Source organism: Garra rufa, chromosome 16 (genome assembly GCF_049309525.1).
Source record: "Garra rufa chromosome 16, GarRuf1.0, whole genome shotgun sequence".
Lineage (NCBI taxonomy): Eukaryota > Metazoa > Chordata > Actinopteri > Cypriniformes > Cyprinidae > Garra > Garra rufa.
In genome coordinates, this window is record NC_133376.1 from 20,221,764 (window position 1) to 20,248,314 (window position 26,551).

Genomic DNA, 26,551 nt, shown 5'->3' on the forward strand with positions numbered 1-26,551 from the left:
ACAAACAAACAAAAAAAAAAAAAAAAAAAAAAACAATCTGACACTAAATATTGAAAAAGTGTATTTAACATCAAGTCTTCTTCTCATACTGCTGTTGTTGTTTTAGATGAGATGTGCAGCTGAATTCAGGTTGCATAGAGATCCACCTCAAGAGATTACCTCAGAAACGTTTCTTTATGTAAGAAGTGATGGGGGTTCTCCTCACTAGCCTTATGTAGGACCCAATGGAGACCATTTAATTGACATAGACTTTTCATGGCTGCAGGACGCCAATTGAAGCCTGGCTCTCTTACCAGCTGAGTGCTGTTCTGAGACGAAGAAAGCAGCTGAGTATGAAAAGGCCACCCTTGAGCGTAAATGATAATGGAATTGATTATTTTTTTCCAGCAGCCTCATGTTTTTGTGGAACAGGAAGTGGAGTGCATGCTTTGGTGCAAAAGCATGGTAGTAAATGGATATGCAGGAATATGCTACGCTATGCAATTAGAGCTCTAGTTTCTTGATTTCCCACTTGCGCCGTTAAAAGTAACAGGTGTACACAGCAGTTTACTTGCATTAGCTTTTAGACGAATGGGAGTTCGCAACAGAGCTAGTTCTTTCCTATATAAGTGCTAATGTCTAGCATTTAGGTGTTTTCGTATTAAATCAGTCTAAATGCAGTCTCTGTGAATCAGTCATTCTTGAGACATGGGACAAAACATGTCCACCAATTATAACTGATATTAGTTTTAAAAATAAAACATATTTTCAATTGTAAATGCTATGGGGATTAATAATAGAATGTATTTAACACAATTATCCCCTTCAATATCATTTGCTCATTATTATGTGAAATCTATGACACTTATTGTCTTCTCACTACATCTAAAACTGTGTGTCCACAGAGAAGGGTTCATTCATTCATATGCTATAAAATGGATTAAAAACAATTTTAATGATGAAAAAGACCTTGTTTTATCAAAGGCAACACTTAATAATATCTCATATTAAAGCAAGGTTGTTTTTCAGTCAGACGTGTGTTTAATAAGGTTTCGAAGGTGTGTCCTAACTTTTTGTCAACACCGTCAGACATTACTTAAAATGTAATAAAATCAGGGAATATCAGGGGCTATCACTCTAAAAGGACCCCCTTGCCACAGTCCTCTTCTGCAGAGTACATCAATGTCACACAGGCTCTGCTAAGTTTTATAGTTTTAGAATATTTTAATTCTAATGTTAATATTTCGTGTGTCACAACTATGATATGTCAACACCAAACATCCAATTTCTGAGAAAATTATTTGAAATCTTTAAACCATTTTATTCTCCTGAAGCAGGTTCCATTAGCCTCTAGCATCAACAGAAAAAAAACAAAATGTCTACTACATGAACTCCATTTGTTTTGTGAAAGAAATGGCAAATTTGTCAACACCGTCAGATGTCACCACCGTAAGATTTTGTGTTCCAATAATATATCAAAATACTTAAATGTGACTCTTGAATAGAAGCTTTATAAACAATAACATACTCACTGTTTGTTGTGGTTGTTTTAATACAGTAATTAATTGATTCAAGGTTTTTGATAGTTAAAATGACTACAAATTCAGGTTTTGGTCAACACCGTCAGATGTGTCAACTCCGTCAGTTCTGTCACCTCCGTCAGATGAATAGTTTGATGATATTTCATTATGATATTTTATATTTGTTGTGGAATTGTTGGTCACATGTGAAAGTGTAATCTGTCTACTAACATGAGAATGTGTTTTGAAATGTTAAAAACATCTAGAAAGCTGTTAAAGATAAAGTTGAAATTATATTACACATTCCAAGTTAAAAAACACATTTTTTTTAAAAAAAAGAGAAAAGTTGGGAGGTTGTATCAAAGCATAGCTCAGTAGCTTAGTACATATAAGATACATAAATGTAGTTTTTTTTGTCTGAGTACAAAGTTTTATTTTTTTAAATTTTGCACCCTGTTTTGTCCCACCTCTCAAGAATGACTGGAATAATAAAAGTAATAAAAATTTGACCTCCAGCAGAGGGGTTTTAAGACTAATTCAAACTTTCCATTCCAGACCTAATTATGGAACTACATGCGACTAGAACTACTAGAATTGTGTTGAGAGAGATGCCAGATGTTGAAGGAGTGTAGTAAGCAGCTGTTTATATATTTTCTGTTGTCTTTGGCTTCTGGCTCTTCCAGAACTGTCATTCTGAAGTCTTTCATTAAGATAAATCACTGAGCTCTTGAGTGGGTGAAGGAAGTCATCTAAATATTCATGTCTAATATGTTTTCTAAATGTGTCATCAATGCCATAGGCTGGAAATTATGTGACTTTTTAATTACACCTTTTAAAAAGGCCCTAAAGACCTCAAGGTAGTGGCATATTTAATTTTTGACAGGAATAAAAACAAAGCAGTGAGGGATCTTGCCATAAAAAAATATCATGCCATATCAACCATAAAAAAATCAGTAAGGCATATGACTAAGGTTTATTCTGTTCCTTATGTTTAGAGTATGATGCTGCAAATGACATGGTTGTGGATTTAGTTATAACTTTTGAATGGAACCACAGTTTTAAGTATACAGTCATGGCCAAAAGTTTTGAGAATTACATAAATATTGGAAATTGGAAAAGTTGCTGCTTAAGTTTTTATAATAGCAATTGGCATATACTCCAGAATGTTATGAAGAGTGATCAGATGAATTGCATAGTCCTTCTTTGCCATGAAAATGAACTTAATCCCGAAAAAAAACTTTCCACTGCATTTCATTGCTATCATTAAAGGACCTGCTGAGATCATTTCAGTAATCGTCTTGTTAACTCAGGTGAGAATGTTGACGAGCACAAGGCTGGAGATCATTATATCAGGCTGATTGGGTTAGAATGGCAGACTTGACATGTTAAAAGGAGGGTGATGCTTGAAATCATTGTTCTTCCATTGTTAACCATGTGACCTGCAAAGAAACGCGTGCAGCCATCATTGCGTTGCATAAAAATGGCTTCACAGACAAGGATATTGTGGCTACTAAGATTGCACCTAAATCAACAATTTATAGGATCATCAAGAACTTCAAGGAAAGAGGTTCAATTCTTGTTAAGAAGGTTTCAGGGTGTCCAAGAAAGTCCAGCAAGCGCCAGGATCGTCTACTAAAGAGGATTCAGCTGCGGGATCGGAGTGCCACCAGTGCAGAGCTTGCTCAGGAATGGCAGCAGGCAGGTGTGAGCGCATCTGCACGCACAGTGAGGCCAAGACTTTTGGAAGATGGCCTGGTGTCAAGAAGGGCAGCAAAGAAGCCACTTCTCTCCAAAAAAAACATCAGGGACAGATTGATCTTCTGCAAAAAGTATGGCGAATGGACTGCTGAGGACTGGGGCAAAGTCATATTCTCCGATGAAGCCTCTTTCCGATTGTTTGGGGCATCTGGAAAAAGGCTTGTCCGGAGAAGAAAAGGTGAGCGCTACCATCAGTCCTGTGTCATGCCAACAGTAAAGCATCCTGAGACCATTCATGTGTGGGGTTGCTTCTCATCCAAGGGAGTGGGCTCACTCACAATTTTGCCCAAAAACACAGCCATGAATAAAGAATGGTACCAAAACACCCTCCAACAGCAACTTCTTCCAACAATCCAACAACAGTTTGGTGAAGAACAATGCATTTTCCAGCATGATGGAGCACCGTGCCATAAGGCAAAAGGGATAACTAAGTGACTTGGGGACCAAAACGTTGAAATTGTGGATCTATGGCCTGGAAACTCACCAGATCTTAATCCCATTGAGAACTTGTGGTCAATCCTCAAGAGGCGGGTGGACAAACAAAAACCCACTAATTCTGACAAACTCCAAGAAGTGATTATGAAAGAATGGGTTGCTATCCGTCAGGATTTGGCCCAGAAGTTGATTGAGAGCATGCCCAGTCGAATTGCAGAGGTCTTAAAAAAGAAGGGCCAACACTGCAAATACTGACTCTTTGCATAAATGTCATGTAATTGTCCATAAAAGCCTTTGAAACATATGAAGTGCTTGTAATTATATTTCAGTACATCACAGAAACAACTGAAACAAAGATCTAAAAGCAGTTTAGCAGCAAACTTTGTAAAACTAATATTTGTGTCATTCTCAAAACTTTGGCCACGACTGTACAATCTGATGGCCATTTCTTTTCTATTCGCACACTTGTGTTGTTTTTTCTTTTTTTTTTTCTTTAAACCAGTAGGGTTCTAGTAACTATGGTAACACTATGGTAATGTTTTATGTCCAGTCACTGCTTCCATCATTTTTGTGATCTGGTCACAACTCCAATGCACTCTGGAGTTTAAAAAGGTTGGTTAAGATTAATATTTGACGGATGAACTCACACTGAAACTGGACTCGTTCATTAAATAACAATTGTGACATTCCTTTCTGATAGAAGTCATCATCCTTAATGTTTGCTTTTGTTACTGTCACTATGGTAACCTGCATTCTCAGACTTTTGGTAAGGACATTTTGGAATAAGTCAGCACACTACGACTGCAAAATAATTTTTCCTAATTTATTAAGACATTATGACATGGTAACATTTCAAGCCAGCTGGCTCTTTATCAGAATACCTAAAGTGTACTACTTTTATTTATATATATATATATATATATATATATATATATATATATATATATAGAGAGAGAGAGAGAGAGAGAGAGAGAGAGAGAGAGAGAGAGAGAGATTTTTTTTTTATGGCTGATGCATACAGTGACCTTTTTAGGTGATATTCAAGGTTTTTTCCCTGCACTTTTTTCTGTACTTTTGAAATTGTATTAGTGGGGATAGGAATTATAGACAGTATTTGTGCCACTGATGTAAGTTGTTTCGTTTTTTCAAGAAGTCTCTTATGCTTATCAATGCTGTAAAAATACTGAAAAAAATATTGTGAAATATTATATTATTAAAATAATTGTTTCTATTTTAGTATACTTTAAAATTTAATTTATTCCTGTGATGCAAAGCTGAATTTTCATCAGCCATTACTCCAGTGTTAATTGTCACATGTTCCATCAGAAATCATTCTAATATGCTGATTTATTATTAGAATTGTCTATGTTGGCAACTACGGAGCCCCTAAGGGGACGTGGAGCAAAAATTAAATAAAGTTTAGTTTCGCGTGCTCACGTGAAACTATCGCGTGCGCACGTGAAAGTTTCACGTGAGCACATGAAACTAAACTTTAAAAAAAATTCTGTACATGAAGGTTTTCGCGTGAGCACATGAAAGTTTCAAGTGAGCACATGAAACTAAACTTTAGATTTTTTTTACTCTGACGTCCCCTTAGGGGCTCCGTAGGCAACAGTTGTGCTGCCAATTTTAATTTTTTTTGAAACTGTGATACTTTTTTCAGGATTCTTTAATGAATCAAAAGTTTAAAAGAACAGCATTTATTCAAAATATAATTATTTTCTAACAAAATAAGTCTTTGCTATCACTTTTTTAACCAATTTAACACATCCTTGCTGAATAAAAATACAAAAAAAAAAAAAAAATCAAAAAAGAAAGAATAAAACTTTAATGACCCCAAACTTTTGAACAGAACTGTATATTGTTAAAAAAAGATTTATATTGTTAAAAATGCTGTTCTTTTTAACTTTTTAATTCATCAAAGAATCCTGAAACAAAATATCATTCCAAAAAATATATATATATTAAGCAGCAAATCAGTTTTCAACATTGATAAATAAATAATAAATCAGCGTATTAGAATGATTTCTGAAGGATCATGTGACACTGAAGACTGGAGTATTGATGCTGAAAATTCAGCTTTGCTTCACAGGAATAAATTAGATTTTAATGTATATTAAAATAGAAATATGTTATTTTACATTGAAATAATATTTCACAATATTTTTTTTTTCTGTATTGTTTTAATCAAATAAATGCAACCTTGATGAGCATAAGCAACTTATTTAAAAAAAAAAAAAAACATTAAAAATCATACTGATCCCATTTTTTTGAATGGCAGTGTATTTATATATATTTTAAATACAGTATCTTAATTATTTAAGATAATAATAATACTGATTTGTTTTCCAGTAAAACATCTAAAAATCCTAAGGATAGACCATGATATATGTATACATTCAACTGAGCAGCATGACTGCATAATATATTAAAACTTTCATAGACTGTGTCTCGAATACAAATGTATTTCGTCTTTGTGCACAGTGGATTTTAAAAAAAATTGTTTATACTCAAAATGGGTTAAAAACAATCAACTGGTATAATAAGTCAAATCACTGTTGTGTTGAAGGTCTTGTGAAGTGTTGCTTCTGAGCTAATTCTTTTTTCAAAGATTCTTAGATATCTTAACAGGAAAATAAGACAAAATACTCCTTAAAAAGACTTTCTGCCAAACAGACTTTATCTATAAGAATCTAATTTGTAAGATATCTTTCTGTCCTGCACATATTAAAATCACTGTTTTCCTTCAACCTCAATAAACAGGAGACTTTGCAGTCCAGCAGAAAGCAGGAGCACAAAAGCATAAAACAATTATATGAAATCACTTTATTATCCGTGTGTTGGTGATTCCATTTGGCAGGAATGTTACAGTCTAAAATCTGTCTATAACGGGCATGCAGTGAGGCCTACAGGTGGAGCGCTCAGAAAACACAGAGGACACACAGAAATATCATTTACAACCTCACCTACAGTGCACATCATATGCATGCATACAATTCATCAACAAAGAGAAAGGGAGAAGAATCTACAATGACTTAAAAAAATGCACCAAATAAGAAACAGAATTCTTTCAAAACACAACCACCAAGAGACAGGAACAGGAACAGATTACAGACAGAAAAATCACACCAAGATAATTTATCCTTTTTAACATAGAGGAAACCGCACAGGACGATGCAGTAGAACAGTAGACACGTACATTCAGATAACAACAATGGAATATTTCAGAATGTTACTGTGTTAGGCAGTATCTTCATTAGCATCTGAGAGACACGGAATGACTCTGAGTGAATGTGATTTACATTTAGAGAACATGATGATGACTATGCAGTATTTTTTCCTTTACTCTTACACAGTACTGAATAGAAAACATGTTGAAGGAATGGGTGAACATATCGTTGATTGTTTTCAGACTTTAAATTTAATTGTGTGATCATTTCTTTGTTCGGAATCTGTTAAGGACAATCACAAAACCCAAAGCCCAGAGAGCTGAGATGGTAATCGCACATTACACTACTGTACCTAAAAAGAACAACGTTAAAAAATAAACAATGGTAGACGCTCTCACAAACAGGAACACTCTTTGGTTTAATAAAACAGGTGATGATAGAATGGGTGATGGGTTTCGGGCAGTATATTTATTCATCAGTGCAGCTGATGGAAATTCACACTATGAGCTTGGCAGAATCAAGGGCAGTTGATAGTCATGTAGAAAAACATGTAACTGCAAAATTTTGTGCTCAGAAATGGCCTCCGTTGATTGTAAAGCACACAGACTGGCAGAAACGTGAGATTTTAAGTCTGTATGATTTGAGCTGAATCTCATCTCTCCGAAAGTGTTACAGCTGACATCGTCACTTCTGGCGAGTAAAGGCCTTAAACACAAGTGGCAGTAAAATCAGACAACATTCAAGATGATTGACCACTAATATGAATTTTAGCATCGTAGCAACTGGCTAGTTTGTTTAGCTGTTGAAGGATGCCGATCTTATCTGCAAGCACATTCATATCATAAACATTAATATTTAACAAACTCCGTTTCTTGTGGTACGTGGCAGGACAGAACGCTATGACATCACTGTGACCGTGTGAAATAATTAAACTAAACTGAGTTTTACTTTTAAAGCATGGCTTATATGCTTTCTAGAGACACTGAATATTTATTTATTTATTTATTATTATTATTATTCATATGCACACAAGCCAGTATGGTTCAGATGGAATGTCTGGAATATTCGGAATGTTCAAAACAACAGAATGGCAGCCTGATTACTAGTTGTATTTGACAATTTGATTGTGTTTAGACATACACAATGATCTGCGACTAAGTTAACAGGTTTTCCTGAATGCGCTTGTATTTACAATAATTGCGGACGTAATATAAGCACACTCTATCAAACCACGGCGTAGCTTATCGTTTTTTCTTAGTAAAAAAAGAGAGGATGGATAATACAATCTGACTCCGCGTCTTTCGCATCTGATTTCTCATCATTGAGGAATTCAGTCCCGCTGTTTTCCCTCTTTTCAATGCAGTTACGACAACGAGAAATAACGTCATACATAAACTAGCAACAAGCAAGCATAAAAACACAAGTCAGATTTTTTCTTCTTCCTTTCTTGGCTCATAAAATGAGTCAGACTTATTTAGCGATCGCACAACTTTCTTTTACTAAGCTCGTTTGACTGATACTAGGAAGACGACACGGCATTTGCACACAAACATTCTCTAGCAAATAAGCTGAATACATAACCATGAAGATTGTCTGTTATTGCTGATCTGGGATCCGAGTCCCATATAGAACCAACGGACACAGGACATCTTCATTCAGAAACAAATATTGCACCATTGTCACTGTCTGTTTACGTAATGTGTGCTCACAACCGTGTGGTGAGAGCTAACGTAAATAAATGTAGACGCTACAAACTATTCTACTGTACAGCAGTGAAGATGAAGAGATTATATATTTATATATATATAGCCCTATTGATCCAATTGTAGTTGTATGTGATCGATGTCACCCCTCACATTCTTGAGTAGCTACTGTAAAAAGCACAAATAAGTTCATTCAAGATGAGCGCTAAGCGCTAATCTTTACTTGCAACGGCTGGCTAACACATATGATTCCATTTTAATCGATCAAATTCAGTTTAGTAGAGATGTGAAAGTGCGTAACAAAGTAATGAGGGACTTACTTTAAAGTTTTGTTACTTCCAAAGGAAGATCTACAGAGATGTGAGCAACAAGCTATTTAACACTGGTGTCTGCTGGACAACAAAATCTAAAACCAGAGTTATTGCCTTACATTTCAGTGTATTTCTGCTAAAAATGTGTACTGAGAACAAAGAAAATTTGTTAGCATGCTTAGAAGAAAACAAAACAACCATATCATGTGTGATATCAAACGTTCTCTTCCCTATTATAGTTTTCAATCATATTGATCAGATGTGACAATTCATGATGGCAGCAGGAGCTGTATGGATGATAAATTAATCTGTATACAGTATATATCAATAAGTATACCACATGGATTCATCAGTAATATCTATACCAGAGCAACAATCAAAAATATGATATGATTGGAGAAATCTCTCCAAGATAAATTTATGGCTTTTACTCATAGTCATTGTTTCTTTTATGTATATCTATATATCTATATGTATATATAGGTATATCGATATATATGTATATCTGTAGTCATATACAGTTATATTTTTTTCATTTGCTATTTACAAACAAAATTAACAAAGCATGAGAAATATTCTTGCTCTTAGGTCTGGACTCAGGGGCATTAAATTTGTCTTTAAACAGAAACTGATTTATGCAATGTAACATTTCTAGTGCACACTTTGTATTTTCCTCATTCTTTTAATCAGAAAATGTCACACATTTTGCAGTTAAAGACAGATGTTATGGCACACGTTTTGAGTCCAGAGGTCTTAGAACAATTGCGAGAGAAGGGACGGGGAAAGAGGAGGTGGGATTTTATGACATTAATGATTTCCGTTTTATCATGATTTGTTGTGGAACGTTGTTACTTTTTATTGAACATATCTTGAAGCGGGCCTGGGAGGAACTTCATGACCGTGTCCACGATGCTTTCCTCCTCCTCTTCTTCATTGCCGCACCCGGCGGGGATGGCTTTCTTGGGACGGGTCAGACTGCCTTCTGCTGCCTGCTCCATGGCTGCCTGGGCTTCTGCCTCCTTCTCTTCCTTCTTCTTAATACCATACTGAAAAACACACAGCAGCAGCATGTTAGGCATTTCCACATGTGACCTTTGGTTGATTTATAAGCACATTTCTATATCCATACTCTGCAAAGATTTGTATGCAGTTTACTAAAATCAAAACCATAAAATATATGTAAAATATATGTTATAATTTGCTGAATGAATCACTTGCAGGACTATTTTCTCTTAATTTGCATACAAATGTTTGAGCATTGGGGAATTTTGGCTACACTCAATTCTAGATTGTCTCATGACCTGGATTTAGAGACATTTAAATGGGAATGGTGTTGACTTTGTCCATAAAACCTTGGCGGACTGCCACTTGGCAAGTCAGTGTAATAATTTGAACCTGACAGTTACTGTAGCTGATTGATTCACAGAAGCTTCGTTTAGATCTGAGACACTTTCTCATTTACAAACAAATGTAAGAAAGGGGTTGCCAAATATTGGCAAGGAAATGCACTTCATTAGAGAAGAGCTTAGGCGACAAACGGTCCATTTTATCTTTGTTTTACCCTCAAATGGTCTGAGGCTTCTTAATTCAGTTTTACCCTTTTAGCTACATTAGAAAGACCACACATTTATGAAGTAATCTTACATTTAAATGAATTGTGCTCTTGTTGTTGACAAAAGGTTGGTTAATTTTTTAATGTTTTTGAAAGCAGTCTCTTTTTATAGAATTTAAAATATTTTGAAAAATAAAGTCCTTAAGGTCCCACAAATTCTCTGTTTTTTCAGCATTTTTGAGTAGTTGAACCCTTTCCAACAATGACTGTATGATCTGTATGATCCATCTTACAGAAAGTTCAAATGCTCACTAATACTTCAGAATGAAAAATGATGCGGTAAGAGCTGGGGGTTAAAACTTTTTAAATTTAAAAATCAGGGTAAATTTAACTTATTTTCTCTTCTGGGGAATATGTAATATATTTTGTAGCTTCTAAAGGCCATTACTAAATGGAAAAAAAAAAAAAAATCCCGCAGCAGGGATGCGGGAATTATGGTACTCGACGCAGCGTCTCGTTCCCTCCTACATACGTAACCTGAGACGTTCCCTTTTGTGAACGTCGAGCTGCGTCGAACGCTATGGGGAACGAGATGCCCACGCCTCCAGAATTCCAAGTCCCTGCCTAGGAAACCACTAGGACAAGGGTGGAAAGAGTTGTGTCTGGTGAACATGCCAGAACACAGGGAAAGTCTCCGCCTGGAGAAATTGCCAGGACGCGAGTGATATTACGCCTCTGTCTGGGGAACCGCCAGAACAAGAGGGAGAGAATACACCTCAGCCTGGGGAAACTGCCAGGGATAAGGAGGGATAAGGAGTCTCTGCCTAGGGAAATTGCTAGGACAAGAGTGGTATTACACCTCTGTCTGGGGAACCACCAGAACAAGAGAGAAAGTAAATACACCTCGGACTTGGAAACTGCCAGGACACGAGGGAGTGTTAGTACACCTCTGTCTGGGAAACTGCCAGAGTGAGAGGGATAAAAAAAGGAGTGCCTGGTGAACCTGCCAGGACACTGGAAGATCTCCGCCTGGGGAAATTGCCAGGACGCGAGTGGTATTACACCTCTGTCTGGGGAACCGCCAGAACAAAAGGGAGACAAATACACCTCCGCCTGGGGAAACTGCCAGGACAAGGAGGGACAAATGTCTGTCACTCAAGGACAGAGGAGCCTAGAGCGGCTCTCAGGTCTAGCTCATAGAACCTGACGAATGTTAAGGGTGAGGACCAACCTGCCGCACTGCAGATGTCCTGGATAGGGACACCTGCAGCCAAGCCTCGAGTTGAGTGAGCCTTGACCCCCAAGGGTGATGGCAGGCCAGAGGACTCATACGCAGTAGAAATGGCATCCACGATCCATCTACTGATAGTAGGTTTTGAAGCAGGGTGCCCCCTCTTAGGGGGACCGTAACAAACCAGCAGTTGCTCTGTCTTACGCCACATGACAGCTCTGTGGACATATATGTCCAGTGCTCGAGGAGGATAAAAGGCCTGGAGTGTAACTGGCTGTGGTACTAGTGACGGGACCTTCAGGACATACCCGGCTCTCGGGTAGAGAAAGGCTTTGGCCAAACCGGGCGCAAAGTCAATATAGGAAGGGGCCACTGAAAGGGCCTGAAGGTCTCCGACTCTCTTGAGAGAGGTAAGTGCAAGAAGCAACGCAGTCTTAATTGTAAGATTGCGGTCTGAAATCTCCTCTGTAGGCTCGAATGGAGGTCTACAGAGGGCTTCGAGCACCACAGCGAGATCCCACGTGGGGACCCTCGGTTTCACTCGAGGCCTCAACCTGAGTGCACCGCGGAGGAATCGTTTGACCAAGGGGTTTCTACCCACTGACAGGCCACCGAGAGGGGCGTGGTAGGCCGATAAAGCCGCCACATACACCTTCAGGGTGGAGTGGGCTAGCCCTGTGGAAAAGCGAGACTGCAGGAACTCCAGTACTGTACCTATCGGGCAATGAACTGGGTCTGATTGGTGTTGTCTACACCACGCAGTAAACAGATTCCACTTAAGGCCATAAAGTTTCCTCGTAGAGGGAGCTCTGGATTGAAGAATGGTCTCAACAACCTCGGTTGAGAGACCAGTGTCTATGAGTTGTGCCCCCTCAGGGGCCACACCCATAGTTTCCACAACTCCGGGCGGGGGTGAAGAATTGAGCCCCCGTCCTGGGAGAGGAGGTCCCTCCTGACGGGAATCTCCCATGGAGAGCCATCGAGGAGGGCGATTATGTCCGAGAATCATACTCAGGCCTGCCAGTATGGGGCTACTAGCAAGAGACGGACCCCGTACCGGCGTACTCGTTCCAGAACTCCCGGGGAAAGGCGTACAGACGAAGCCTCGGCCACTTCTGTACCATAGCGTCCAGTCCCAGAGGAGCTGGAGGAACTAGAGAGTACCAGAGGGGACATTGCAATGTCTCTCGAGTCGCAAAGAGGTCCACCTGAGCCTGGCAAAACACTCTCCAAATGTGCTTCACTACTTCTGGGTGAAGCATCCATTCCCCGGGCCTCGGCCCCTGCCTCGACAGGACGTCTGCTCCTACATTGAGACATCCAGGGATATGAACTGCTCTTAATGAGAGAAGTTTTCCCTGTGACCACAGGAGGATCTGGTACGCCAGCTTGTACAAGGGGCGTGAACGCAGACCCCCCCTGGTGATTGATGTAATAAACTACCGCTGTGCTGTCGGTGCGGACCAGCACATGACGGTATCTCAGGTCTGGGAGGAAGTGCTTCAGGGCCTGAAACACAGCCAGCATCTCTAGGCAGTTTATGTGCCATGAGAGATGGTGGTTGCTCCTCAGACCGCGGGCGGAGCGGCCACTCATGACTGCTCCCCATCCGGTGAGAGATGTGTCTGTTGCCAGTGTGACACGGCGACAAGGAGCTCCCAACACCGGGCCCTGAGACAGAAACCAAGGTTTCTTCCACATATCCAAGGCACATAGGCAACGCCGCGTGACCTTGATCTTGCGGAATGGGTTCCCCCTCGGGGAAAACCCCTTAGTTTTGAGCCACCACTGTAGCGGTCTCATGTACAGCAGTCCAAAGGGTATCACGTTGGATGCAGCTGCCATAAGACCTAACAGTACTTGGAACTGTTTGACAGTGAGTGACAGGCCTAGCTTGACCGCATTTGCTGCAGTAAGGATCGACTCGATCCGAGCAGGTGACATACGTGCCTGCATCGTGGTCGAATCCCATACGACACCTAGATAAGTGGTTCTCTGTAATGGAGACAGCACACTTTTCTTGGCGTTGAGTCTCAACCCCAGCTCTTTCATGTGAGCGAGAACAAAATCTCGATGTTGAACCGCTAACTGTTCTGTACTGGCTAAAATCAGCCAGTCGTCTATGTAGTTGAGTATGCGGATGCCCTGGAGTCGCAGAGGAGCGAGAGCAGCATCCACACACTTTGTAAAAGTCCAGGGTGAGAGTGCTAGGCCGAAAGGAAGAACTCTGTATTGGTAAGCTTTGCCCCTGAAAGCAAACCTCAGGAACTTCTTGTGTTGAGGAAGGATGGAGACGTGAAAGTAAGCGTCTTTTAGATCTATCGTGACAAACCAGTCCTCGGACTTGATTTGAGACACGACTGTTAACATTCTGAACTTCAGTTTCTTGACTGAGCAGTTCAACTGTCTGAGATCTAAAATGGGCCGCAGCCCTCCATCCTTTTTGGGAACAATGAAGTACCGGCTGTAGAACCCGGCCTCTCTGTCTGAAAGAGGGACCACCTCGATGGCCTCCTTCTTCAGAAGAGAATTTAGTGCGCAGGACCCAAGCAGATACATTCGGCAGTAGTTTCCACGCTGCCAGAAAGTCTACTAAGGGAACCAGCCTCTCGAGACTGGTTTCTGGTGTTACTAGAGGTATTGATTCGGTGACCTGTAACAGCTGACTGGCAGGAGACACCTGAATCAATTTCTCTGAGGACCCCCGCAGGGGTGGCGAACGCTGTAGTTCCGCTATGTTTCCGGGCGGAGAGACTAAAGAGAGATGTTGGCGGGAGATTGCCGCGCCCTGTAACACTGGCAGGGTTAGCTGACTGATCTCCTGAGGGCCTCGAGGAAGAACGAGCACCATGCACTGTGGTGAGAACCGTTCTTCCCCGAGAGGGGCTGCCCTCATTGGCCCTGAGCCATGATTGTCAGGGCCATTTAGCCGAGGACCTCTTAGACTGGAAGACGACCCTCAGGTCAGGCCTCGTCTTCGAGGCCCCCGACTTAGAGCGTTGCTGGCCCCGCCCTCTAGGTCTATCCGGAGGGGTACGAGACACAATGCTCTTTTTCTGTGTCTCCCTGTATGAGGAGCTGGTACACGGCTCCCGTCCAGCAGTCCCAGAGGAATAGACACGGCGAGGGAGGTAACGCTGGAACGCTGCCGCTTGTTTCCTAGCCTCCTGGTATCTGTTGACGACCTCATTGACTGAGTCGCCAAACAGGGCAGAAGGCTGAAGTGGGGCGTCCAGAAGGAGGACCCTGTCCTTCTCTCTCATGTCGGACAGGGTCAGCCACAGATGCCTCTCCGCCGCCACCAGGGCTGCCATAGACCGACCAACAGCACGGGCGGTCTCCTTGGTGGCGTGGATAGCTAGATCTGCAGTGCGGCGTAACTCCGAAACGTTTACCTCCCGACCATCATCTAAATCTTTGAGCAGGTCGGCCTGGTACGCTTGCAAAATAGACATAGTATGCAAGCACACACCGGCCTGACCTGTCGCCGTGTACCCCTTGCCCAACAAGCTCGAAGTTGTTTTAAGAGGCTTGGAGGGCAAGGATAGAGCCTTCAAAGATGATGCCAGGCTGGGTGACAGATAGCTAGCTAGTGTCTGTTCGACCCGTGGCATCATCTTATAGCCACACTCGTCCATCCCCTCGACATTACTGTAGTAGTCGGAAGAAGGGATGAACAAGCGGGCTGAGAATGGTTTCTCCCAAGACCTCGAAACCTCAGCATGGAGGTCAGGGAAAAACTGAAGGCTCCTTCTTGGGGGTGGTGATTTAGTCCGCAGGAAGCGCTCTTCTAGTTTGCGTCTTTGCGGCTCATTGTGTTTTTGCTCTGCGGGCCAATTTATATTTTATTTTTCGACCGCACGAGTCACCACCTCCAAGAGCTCCTCATACTGTGGGGACCGGGGGAGCGGTTGAACACTTTCAACAACGCTATCCACATCAACCTCCTCGGAGGAAGATAGGAGAAGCTTTGAGACCTCTTCCTGGTAGGAAGGAACCGCAGAGATAGGGGTTCACCCGTCTCCATTCCCTCTAGCAGATCGAGCTGCGAACCCCACGAGTGCAGCTGCCACTCCGTCTCAGCGGAAGCGGGGCCAGACCCGCGAGGAACGCTGGTGAAAGCTCCCTCCTCGAAGAGAGCTTTCCGGGAACGAAGCACCCGCAGTGGAAGACGCTCACACTGTGAACAGCCAGCCCCCTCGAGAGCTGACTGTGCGTGCTCCGCACCCAAGCAGACCACACACAGACTGTGTGTATCCCCACCAACAATGAAGCGTTGGCAGGGAGGAACACACCTTCTGTGGGGTTATATCAACCGCTTTCTTATATAAACTCTTTCCCCCTTTCTTGGTTGACATGTCTACTCAAAAGTTGTGCAAACTGGCACAGAAAAACAGCAGACATGCAACAGACAGACAATAACACAGAGCGCTTAGCTGAATGACAAAAGCTGATGCCGGCTTCAAACGCACGTGCTTTATACTTCCTGGTCGCTTACGTCACCCCGCCGGTGACGTCACTCCCGTCATCTGATTGGTTGGCAGACTACGTTCAGAGAGAGGCTCACCAATGATGTTCCCCATAGCGTTCGACGCAGCTCGACGTTCACGAAAGGGAACTGGCTTATGCAATCAGCAGCTGACCTTCTAAACATTGATTTTCTGCTTTTCTTAAAACATCTATCTACTTTCTCTAATTTGGATTGGGTCACTTATATGTGCATGCAATCTTATTAATGCAGCTTAATCTGAGAAATACTTCAATGGGTTACTCGAAGAGAGTGCTTGGCAAACTCTGAAGTTCAGACGTTGAGGATAAGACATAAGGACTACTCTCAGTATTGCAGTCACGTCTTGCACAGAATTTGGAGAAGCTGCCTTAATCCTTGTGGTAAATTAGACCCATGGGGTGGTGGCTTAGTGAAAAAAGACAGGCTTTTTGGCCTCCCATCCTCTCAACATGGCTTTGCATAAAAATGTATCTGTTTCACTCCAACTCCGTTTGCTCACAAGAAGAGATCATCCTCCATTTTGTGCAGCCATGCGTACAATCTCTAAGACTCAGTGGCCCAAGGTAAATTATCATGACAAATTCGTAAGTGGCAAGTCTGTTAAGCAGAATAATCATTTTAGCTCTTACTTTATTACATCGGATGAAGCAAAGCATTATTGCCAGTAACATTCATTTAAAAAAAAATAACAAACAGTATGTAGTGATAAAGTATTATATATTAATAAATTAGGCTTATTTTATGAAAAAGTAATTTAAAAAACTGTATGTAATGCAGATAACTAATTAAACAGTAGTTTACGTATAAATGAAAGCAAGTAAATTAAAGTGTGTAATGTGCATAATGTAATGAAGCTGTTAAGTACCACTGTCTATTATTAGAATAATATTTCCATTTTCATAATCCCTGGGTCTTTCCTTCCATGACACCTTTTTCCTTTTTTTTTTTCTCTCCATATTGTCACACAGAAAAACTGCCATATGCTAGTATGAGGGAAGGGACTCAAGCATAGTCAATCTCCACAGCCTCCACAGTAATGGAATGCTTGCCAGAGCTAGACTGTTATTTTTCCAGTCCCTCTGGTTCACAGCGTGCGCCTCAGGGCCCGTCCATCCCTATACACAGCGTACCACTCAACTGCTACAAAGCAGCATTCAGCCTCCCCCAGAGTGAAACAAACAAAGAAAACCCCCACAAATAACTTTCACCTCATGTATTTATTTGGTCTCTATAATTCTATGATGTCATTCAGTCACTATTTGTCCAATATAGTATTAGTAGATTATTTTCTAAATAGTCTAGATCAGTGATTTTTAAATAAAAATGAAAAATGGAAATATTAAATATTTAATATTTAAATATTTGTAGCATTTTAAATTTCATACGCTGCAAAAAAGTAATTCACTACCTGTTTTTTTTTTTTTTTTTTGTCGTTGTTTCATAATAAGTAGCACGGGTGTATTTGTAGCAATAGCCAACAATACATTGTACACGTCAAAATTATCAATTTTTCTTTTATGCCAAAAAGCATTAGGACAAGTATAAAGATCATGTCCCATGAAGATATTTTGTAAATTTCCTACCGTAAATATATCAAAACTTAATTTTTTTGATAAGTAGCATTGCTAATAACTTAATTTGGACAACTTTAAAGGCGATTTTCTCAATATTTAGATTTTTTTTTTTTGCACCCTCAGATACCAGATATTCAAATGGTTGTATCTCAGTCAAATTTCCTATCCTAACAAACCATACATCAGTGGAAAGATTATTTATTTAGCTTTCAGGTGATGTATAAATCTCAATTCTGAAAAATTTACCTTTATGACAAGTCTAATTCTTCATTTAAGATAAATTTATTTAAGATGTAAATGACATAAGATATTACGTCTTGTTTTGTGGAAAAAACAAAACAAAAAAACAAGTGATTTTTTTTCACAATTGTGAGTTTACATCTCCCATTCTCAGAATTGCATGATACAAACTTGCAATTCTTATTTATTTATTTTTTCAGAATTATGAGATGTAAAGTCAGAATAGCAGGATATAAACTCTGCAATTTTTAACAGAATTGCATGATATAAACTTTCTGAGTCAGAAATAAGATAATAAAAGATATAAACTTACAACTGCGAAAAAAATTAGAATCGCAAGATACAAACATGCAATTCTGAGAAAGTCAGAATTGAGAGATATAAACTCGCAATTCAGACTTTTTTCACAAAATTGTGTCATATAAACCCAAAATTTTGAGTTAGATCAGAATTGTGAGAATTCTGTGAAAATATTAGTCTTTTTTTCCCCTCAGACCTGGACTTTATAAATCACATTTGCGAAAAAAGTCAAGAGTTCTGAGGTTCAAACACTTAATTCTGAAAAAAAAATCAGAATTGCAAGATGAAGCTCACAATTCCGAAAAAAGTCAGAATTTAGACATGTATACTCGCAATTGCCAAAAAAGTCCAAATTGCGAGATACAAACTCACAATTGCCGAAAAGTCAGAATTTGCGAGATACAAACTTACAGTTGGGAAAAAAGTCAGAATTTGCGAGATACAAACTTATAGTTGCGAAAAAGGTCAGAATTGTGAGACACAAACTAGCAATTGCCAAAAAAAAAAAAAAAAAAGACTGAATTGTGAGACAAAAACTAGCAATTGCCAAAAAAAGACTGAATTGCTAGATACAAACACGCAGGGCTCGAAATTATCTTTTTTACTTGGTAGCACTGGTGCTCCCAACTTCAAAAATTTTAGGAGCACCTAATTTCTTTTTGCGCTTGTGGTCGATTCTGATTGCAGATGTTTTACAAGCAAATGGGCTGATTCTGATAGCATTTTTTATATATTTATTTTACGCTTTAAGCAAGGGACAAGAATGAATTAAAATATGAGTACATGAACAAGATGTTTGTTTTCTCTGTTATAGGTACAGCCATTTAAATTAGAGGCAACCACAGCATTTTTAAACAATCTACAGTATAAATAACAAAAAAAATGACACTTCTTTCTTAGTCGTGTAGACAATAAATGCAGGCATGATCAAAGTAGGCTACTCTTTCAATATTCAAAGTGCAAATAGAGACCAAATTTTTCAAGCATGATACAGAGCTATAGACACTACACAACTTATTATAGCCCACATACTAATAACAGCCTAGATGTATTATGGGGCATTGGGGAGTCGCTCTCTAAACGTGGGGTATTAAAATCGCTTTTGAATGCGCGTGCGCGTTTTACTTTTGGTTTTGTTTTAACGATTAAGCGAAACTCACGACAGCGCGGAGCGTGCTTTCTACAATACAAGAGATTACTTTAACAAAACCATTTGAAAGTGGGAGGACACCAACGGGATTTTGAAAAGTGTGTCCTGAGTGGAAATTACGCCCCTGCGTGAGTGGAACTCTGCCGCTGAGTTATCATCTGATGTGAATGTATGCCGCGTTGTACAGTATTTTGAGACGGAGGCGGCAGAATTGTATCTGACAGAATGTACCCTGTAGCACGAAATATAGTAGATTTCTTCAAAAGCAGATTGTGGAGACCTTTTATTTGTCCACAATCAAAAGAGAGAACAGCGAACCTGTCACTGTATCAGCTCACAACAGTATGTGCAGTAGTTAGACTAGTGAAAGTTTTGTAAAGAAATGAAACCAAGTCGCAACACAACAATTTCTCGCACTCGCACAAATGCTCCCAAATACAATTTGAGGTCACGCAGATTAAATTTTGGGAGCATATGCGACCAAAACGGTCGCAATTTCGAGCCCTGACACGTAACTGCCAAAAAAGTCAGAATTGCAAGATACAAACATGCAATTGTGAAAAAAGACAGAATTGCAAGATACAAAGTCGCAATTGCGAATAAGGTCAGAATTGTGAGATATAAACTTGCAATTGCAAAAAAAGTGAGAATTGTGAGATACAAACACATAATTCTGAGAAAAGTCAGAATTGAGAGATATAAACACCCAAAACTTTTGAGAAAAAGTCAGAATTGTGAGATACAAACTCACAAATTGCCAAAAAAAAAGTCAGAATTGTGAGATACAAACTGGCAAATGCAAAAAAGGTCAGAATTGCGAGATACAAACTTACAATTGCGAAGAAAGTCAGAATTGTGAGATAAAAACTCACTTTTGCGAAAAACATCAAGAGTTGTGAGATACAAACATGCAATTCTAAGAAAAAAAGTCAGAATTGGGAGATACAAATTGCAGTTGTGAAAAATAGTCTGATTTGTATGATACAAACACACAATTATGAAAAAAAGAATTGCAAGATACAAGACTCGCAATTGCGAAAAATGTAAGAATTTTAAGATACAAGAACTTAATTTTAATATATTTTTCAGAAAACAAGGCTTAATTTTTCTTCTAAAGTAAATGCATCTTGATTTAAAAATATTTATTTTTTTGTAATGGAAATCAAGACCAATACACTCACTAGAAAAAAAAATTGCAGTAACAGTTTGAAAACCAATGGCCTATTTTATTTGGTATTATTTTACTATCATTGATATATTATTATAGTTTTTGTTAATATTTTAGAATTAGATTGAATTAAAACATTTTTCTATTAGTTTCAGTTTAATTTCAGTTATTTTAGTACCTAAACTAAATAAAAATGAGAAAGGCTGCCTTGGCAACTGCATAGCTGAAATAAAACAAGTTTCTTTTTATGTTATTTCAGGTAATGTTAATGATAATCACCCTGGCCTAGATTATCATAAGTGATCATATAAACATTTTGACACCTCATAACAGTGAATAATTATTTCACGGTACATTTACCTTGTCCCTGATGCCCTGTCGAATCGATTCCCTCTCCGATTCCATTTTTGCATACTTTGCCTTCCTCTCCTCCTCCTGTTGCCTCAGGGCTTCCTGTCTTTCTTCCTCCTTTCTCTCGGCATCAGGGTCCTTCTCCTCCTCGCCCCCCAGCATTTTCCCCATGTCTTTGGTCGCCCCTTTGAGAAAAAGAAGGAGAGAATGAGGAACAGAAAATCTACAGACTGCTTAGCGGCCTTCCAAAGACATTTGGAGGGTACCTCTAACCTCTAACACAAGGTGAACTGAAAAGCTGATAAATTAGTTCTCACAGTCATCCGGTTTCTTTTATAAATTCTCTCAAAGACGACTACTCTCTTTGTCGGCAAGACATGCAAGTAGGACAGCCGCCAAGAAAAGGACAATGGGTCAGATCGTTATAACAAAAGGACTCCATTAGGGCCATGAGAATACAGGATTTTGACAAAGCAGATAATAAGTTCTGATTGCATCCGCAGCTCACATTCATCAGTCATCAGATTGCTTGTTAGCGCTCCACAGTGTGACTATGTGAAACGTCGTGTATCTCTCCACTGTTGGTCAAACTGTATTAATGCAACACAATGTTAGGTTCTGTCAGGCTTACTTTTGTTAATGAGGGAGTAATTAGATTTGAAAAAAAGACAAGTGCTTAAACTCATACAATACATACAGTACCCCTTCATGAGCAGCCAGCTAATGAGATGCCCCTAAATCAGCTGTGCATAACCACACACTCAATAATCCATTAATTTAAGGGAAATAACACAAATAATGCACTAAGGTAACTACGTTTAGACAAAAACTCTGGATATGCATATGTTACATGTTTCAGTGTTAATTAGGGCTGTCCCCGAATAGTCGAAGATTCGATGCATCGATATGCGGAGCCTGATTCGACCACCGATCTCACAGTCGAATCTTCGCGGGTGAAACGAGCATCATACCATTTTGCCAATATGGGGGTGCTCAATGTCTAATTGCACACAGAACTACTGGTTTTGTACGGTTATATTAAGTTATATACAGCCTTTGATTATGATAATGCAGTAAAAACAAAAGTGAAAAGAAAGAAGCGTTCAGTAAATATTTTTAACGTGTTTGTGAATAATTCCAACCACCCCTGTGACAAATTTAATTTTCACTTTCTCTGATGCATGACGAGATGAGGACCATCTTGACGCGTTTTTGCAGTTGGAGGCGCCTCTTTTTGAATGGTTTTCTGTTGGCAGTGAGCGTTCTGTGCCCTGTTTATGCGCCCCCGGCTGCTGCGCCTCGCGTTTTGCAGGAGCGCTCTGAGCGCCTGAAGTTGAAAAAAAAAATCAACTCTGAGCGGAAAAACACCCAACGTCATTCGCGTTCTTTTCCATTGTCCAATCGAATGAATGGAGATGCGGGTCTTCTGTTGTGATGGCGAAAGTTTACCGTTGCTTAAAAAGTCCGGAGACTGCAAGAAATGGAGGAGAAACCTTTGGTGTCTATCGTGGGTAACCCGGAGCTGTATTATTTAGGGTTTCTGCTAATATGACAGTTTACTTAACAGCAAAAAACTAAGTTAGAGCGCTCGCGCTATAATCCTTTGAATTGACTGACAGGACAGCTGTTTTGGTCGTTGCTTAGCAACATAAAAAAACCGCAGCACACTGCTCTTTCATTAAAAGTCACCAAAAAAGGCAGTGCTGTGCGCCTCGCGTTTTTAGAACTAAAAGACGCGTTCTGTGTTTTTATTTAAACCTAAATAAGTTTGTCTGTCAGTTGGCAGGCAGTTTTGGTCGCTTATAAAATAAAATAAAAATAGTTTTACCCTCCTGCTGACTATAGTGTCGTGCCCCTCCCAACCCATTCACACACGCACATAAGCCTAGATGATTCGACTATCGGTCGACTATAGAAAGATTCGAAAATTCTGATTCGACTATGAAAATTCATAGTCGGGGACAGCCCTAGTGTTAATTAATGTTTTTTTTTTATAATGTACATAAGTGCACTAACAGGACTGAGTCAAGTGTTTATGGTAAAGATACATGTTAATGTCTTTGACAGAAACTTGGCCATTCAGTAACAATAAGCTTTCAGATCTAAATGTTATTAGTGGCATGAAATAATTACATTTAGGTGTATTTACTTTTAAGGAACTTTTTGCCAAGTTTTCTGTTTTTATTTTTCGTTTTCTTTTATCAATATGCATTAATTTATTAATAAGTTTGATCTCAAGTAGTCAGAGGAGATGTGTTTGAGATAACAGTGTTTCTGCAGGTGTTAAAACATCTTTAAGCATTCTCCCTTCCACAAATTAAGGCCTTGAATTCATAAATTAATGGCATTAAATGTTGCATGAACTGCAAAAAACTTAGTCCTTCCTTAATATTTTTTCATTTCCCAATACAAAAATGTAATCAAGATACATTTACTTGAGATGCAATTTGAACATTAAATCTTGTTCTGAACAAATTTGAGGTTGGGTAATCATAAAAGTTTGACAGGAATGCTAAGGGGTTAAAATAAGAAAAAAAATTGTATGAAAACTAATTTTTCCTTTGAATTAATCAGATTTTTCTGAGCCCACTGGCAAATGTTTGTTCTTGTTTTGACAACAAACTTCCTTTTTTTCCCTTTTTTGTTCACAAGTAAACATTTGCATTTGAAAACGACAGAAATACTGACGATGAACATATTTTTCTTTCTTTTTTTGCGGTTTAATTAGAAGTATAGTATTGGAAATCTGTTGGAAGTAAAATTTCAAGCCTTAATGTGTTGCTTACACAAGAAACTCTGGATAAAGGTGTCTGCCAAATGTAATACGATCTGATGATACTGTAAGAAATTACATTTTAAAACAGATTTTAACATTACATTTATCTGAAGCAACTAAAATTCCATTTGTTGTACTTTTTCTTACCCATTAATGTGCTATTGCTAATGCCATGCTCTAAAGTGTAATAACAAAAAACCATAGAAGACATAAATCCACAAATCAAGGCTTTGAATTCATGTAATTTGGCATTAAATGTTGCATGAACTGCAAAAAAAAACAAATATCTTCCTTAGTATTTTTTCATTTCCCAATACAAATATCAAAACTTGAATCAAGATACATTTACTTGAGACGCAATTTGAACATATTAAGTCTTGTTCTGAACATATTTGAGGTCATGTACTCATAAAACTGAATAAAATGATCAGTGTTCATGCTTAAAATAAGATCAAACTTTTGTCACTGGGATATGAACACTTGTTTTCCCATTGAATTAGGTTTTCTGAGCCCACTGGCAGATATTTGTTCCCTTCACTTTCAAAAATTTCTCATAAACCAAGAATTCTTATTTAATGCCATTTTGTTCTCAAGTAAATGTATCTTGATTTAAAAATCTTTAGACATTTGCACTTGAAAACAACCAAAATATTGATGAAGAACACATTGTTTGTGTAGTTATTTCCGTATGTTTGACAGCAGAGCTATTCAAGCTTCATACTTTTTTGTAAAATGAATGAAACAGTAAAGGAGATCTGTTGGAAACCTTGAAGCATTGCTTATACAAGACATACCTTTGTGAAACTCTCAGAAACTCTGCCAAATGTAATAAGATCTGATGATACTGTAACAGAATTTATCACTACATTTATCTGAAGCAACTAAAATTCAACTTATGTTGTACATTTTTTTTATCCATTACTGTGGCATTGCTAATGCCAAACTAAATAAATCCATAGAAGAAACAGAAAATGTGCTGGTAGTTTCTGCCAGGACATTATCCATTATGTTTATGGACATTTCCTTTAACACTAAAAATATATATATATACAAAATACAAACATTTATGCTGTAGTTGATGATATATGATGTACAATAGGTGATGCTGAGCACAAATAATGCAAATCTAGCCAGATTCAAACCCATACTTTTTGTCCCTCTACCACCTTTGAGTCTGAGTTACTGTAGGCTGACATAGCAGAACAGAAGTTATCCAAGTTCATGCAATATGTATTCATGTCACGTCAGTTTGAGCTGGGAGACAGAACGGCATGTAAATGCATGAAGGGTTCTGTTTTCAGTCTAGAAGTTTTGTTCTCCCTGGATCAGCAGTTGAGGGCGGCACACTGCCATTCCAGCAGTCCATGAGGTCTGCATTCAACCTGCGTGACACATGGTCTCGCATTTACTGCTCTCTAGCAATTGATTTTAATAAGAGCTGGGTCCTTCAGACAGCAGAGACGTGTAAAGACCAGATCCTTCAGATCTGACAATTCAACTCTCTTTCATCAGCCCGGACTTTTCATTCACATCATATGTACATGAGGGTTAGGAGGACCAAGCTTGTCTTTACTCTGGAGAGGGTTGCTGAGCTTAAAGTCATTTGATTTTTGTCAAGCATTCATGAGAGACCCAGTTTTATGGTTAGTGCCTGCAAGAGTCTTGGCAAAAGTTGCTCATAACTATGAAGTATAAAGTCACAAAAACAAGTGCTTTACTGTACTGAACTGAGATTGCTGTTTTTTTTTTTCATGTATAATTCATCAGTTTAGGTTTTACAGAACTGATATTTACAATAAAAAAGTTTTAATAAAAAATGTTTTACAGATACAGTGTTTAATATTCTATGTAAAGCAATAATAACATTTATTTTGCACTAATATACCATGCACTGTAAAAAAAATTATAGTAAAAGACTGTAAAAATACTACCATAAAAACCTGTTAATTGGTTAACAGTAAGTTTCCATATATGATGAATAATATTTGATGTAATTTAACAGTAAAAAACTTCAGTTTTCACAAAGTCATCGCATAATTTACAGTGAAAAACTGACATAAATTGACATTTCCAGAATTCCCTGCATGACACTTCAACAACTGATGTATTTCCATTGAAATACTTATATTTATTCTTATCGGTTGTGTACATTAGGTTTTATCTTACAACTTATGTAGTTAAATTAATGTTTGGTGGTTATCAGTGTATTACAATGGTATAAAACAGATATTAGTGGTTAAGTTGTTTTATTAACTTTATATTAGTTATTTTTTCCTGTGAATTTAAGTTTTTACCTAAACCTAAAATGTCGCTACCATATTTTTGTGAAAAGTGTGAAAAGTGTGTATTTTGTGTGAAAAGTTTTTTTTTTTACAGTATATGTATACTGATAACCACCATAATAATACATAATAAAAGAGACACATTATGAATTAGTTCATCACACATGACACTAAAATTATGCAATAAACATTAATTTATCAATAAAGATGTAACACAAATCCTAAATGTACCAAATTAATGACAAAGACTATTAAGAAACATCATTATTTAAACTAAACACCATCAAATGTAAATTGTGGGAGTGTCAGTTTATGTTTTTTCACTGTAAATTATAAGACGACTGTTTGTTTTTATCTCCAAAATCTTTACATTTAAAGGTAATTTACTGGATAATTACATAAAATATCATGTTAGGTTTATTACAGTTTTATATTGTGTATATAGTAAGGGAACTTGCCGTATTTATTTATTTCATTGTATCTAGGCCAAAACAGACTAATAGCACATACTAACAATTTTCAGACAGATCTTTCGGTCAAA

General features: G+C 38.5%; 1 protein-coding gene across 1 annotated transcript in view; it reads right to left on the minus strand.

Annotated features, from left to right (window-relative positions):
- Positions 1-9,064: 9,064 nt before the first annotated feature.
- Positions 9,065-26,551, minus strand: part of LOC141288684 (complexin-1) — a 64,938-nt gene continuing 47,451 nt past the window's right edge. Inside the window, exons 3-4 of the mRNA XM_073820850.1 lie at positions 20,962-21,137; positions 9,065-9,922 (exon numbers count right to left, since the gene is read on the minus strand). Coding sequence (XP_073676951.1) covers positions 9,725-9,922; positions 20,962-21,137 — 374 coding nt within the window. The 3' untranslated portion in view covers positions 9,065-9,724. The remainder of the gene's footprint in view (positions 9,923-20,961; positions 21,138-26,551) is intronic.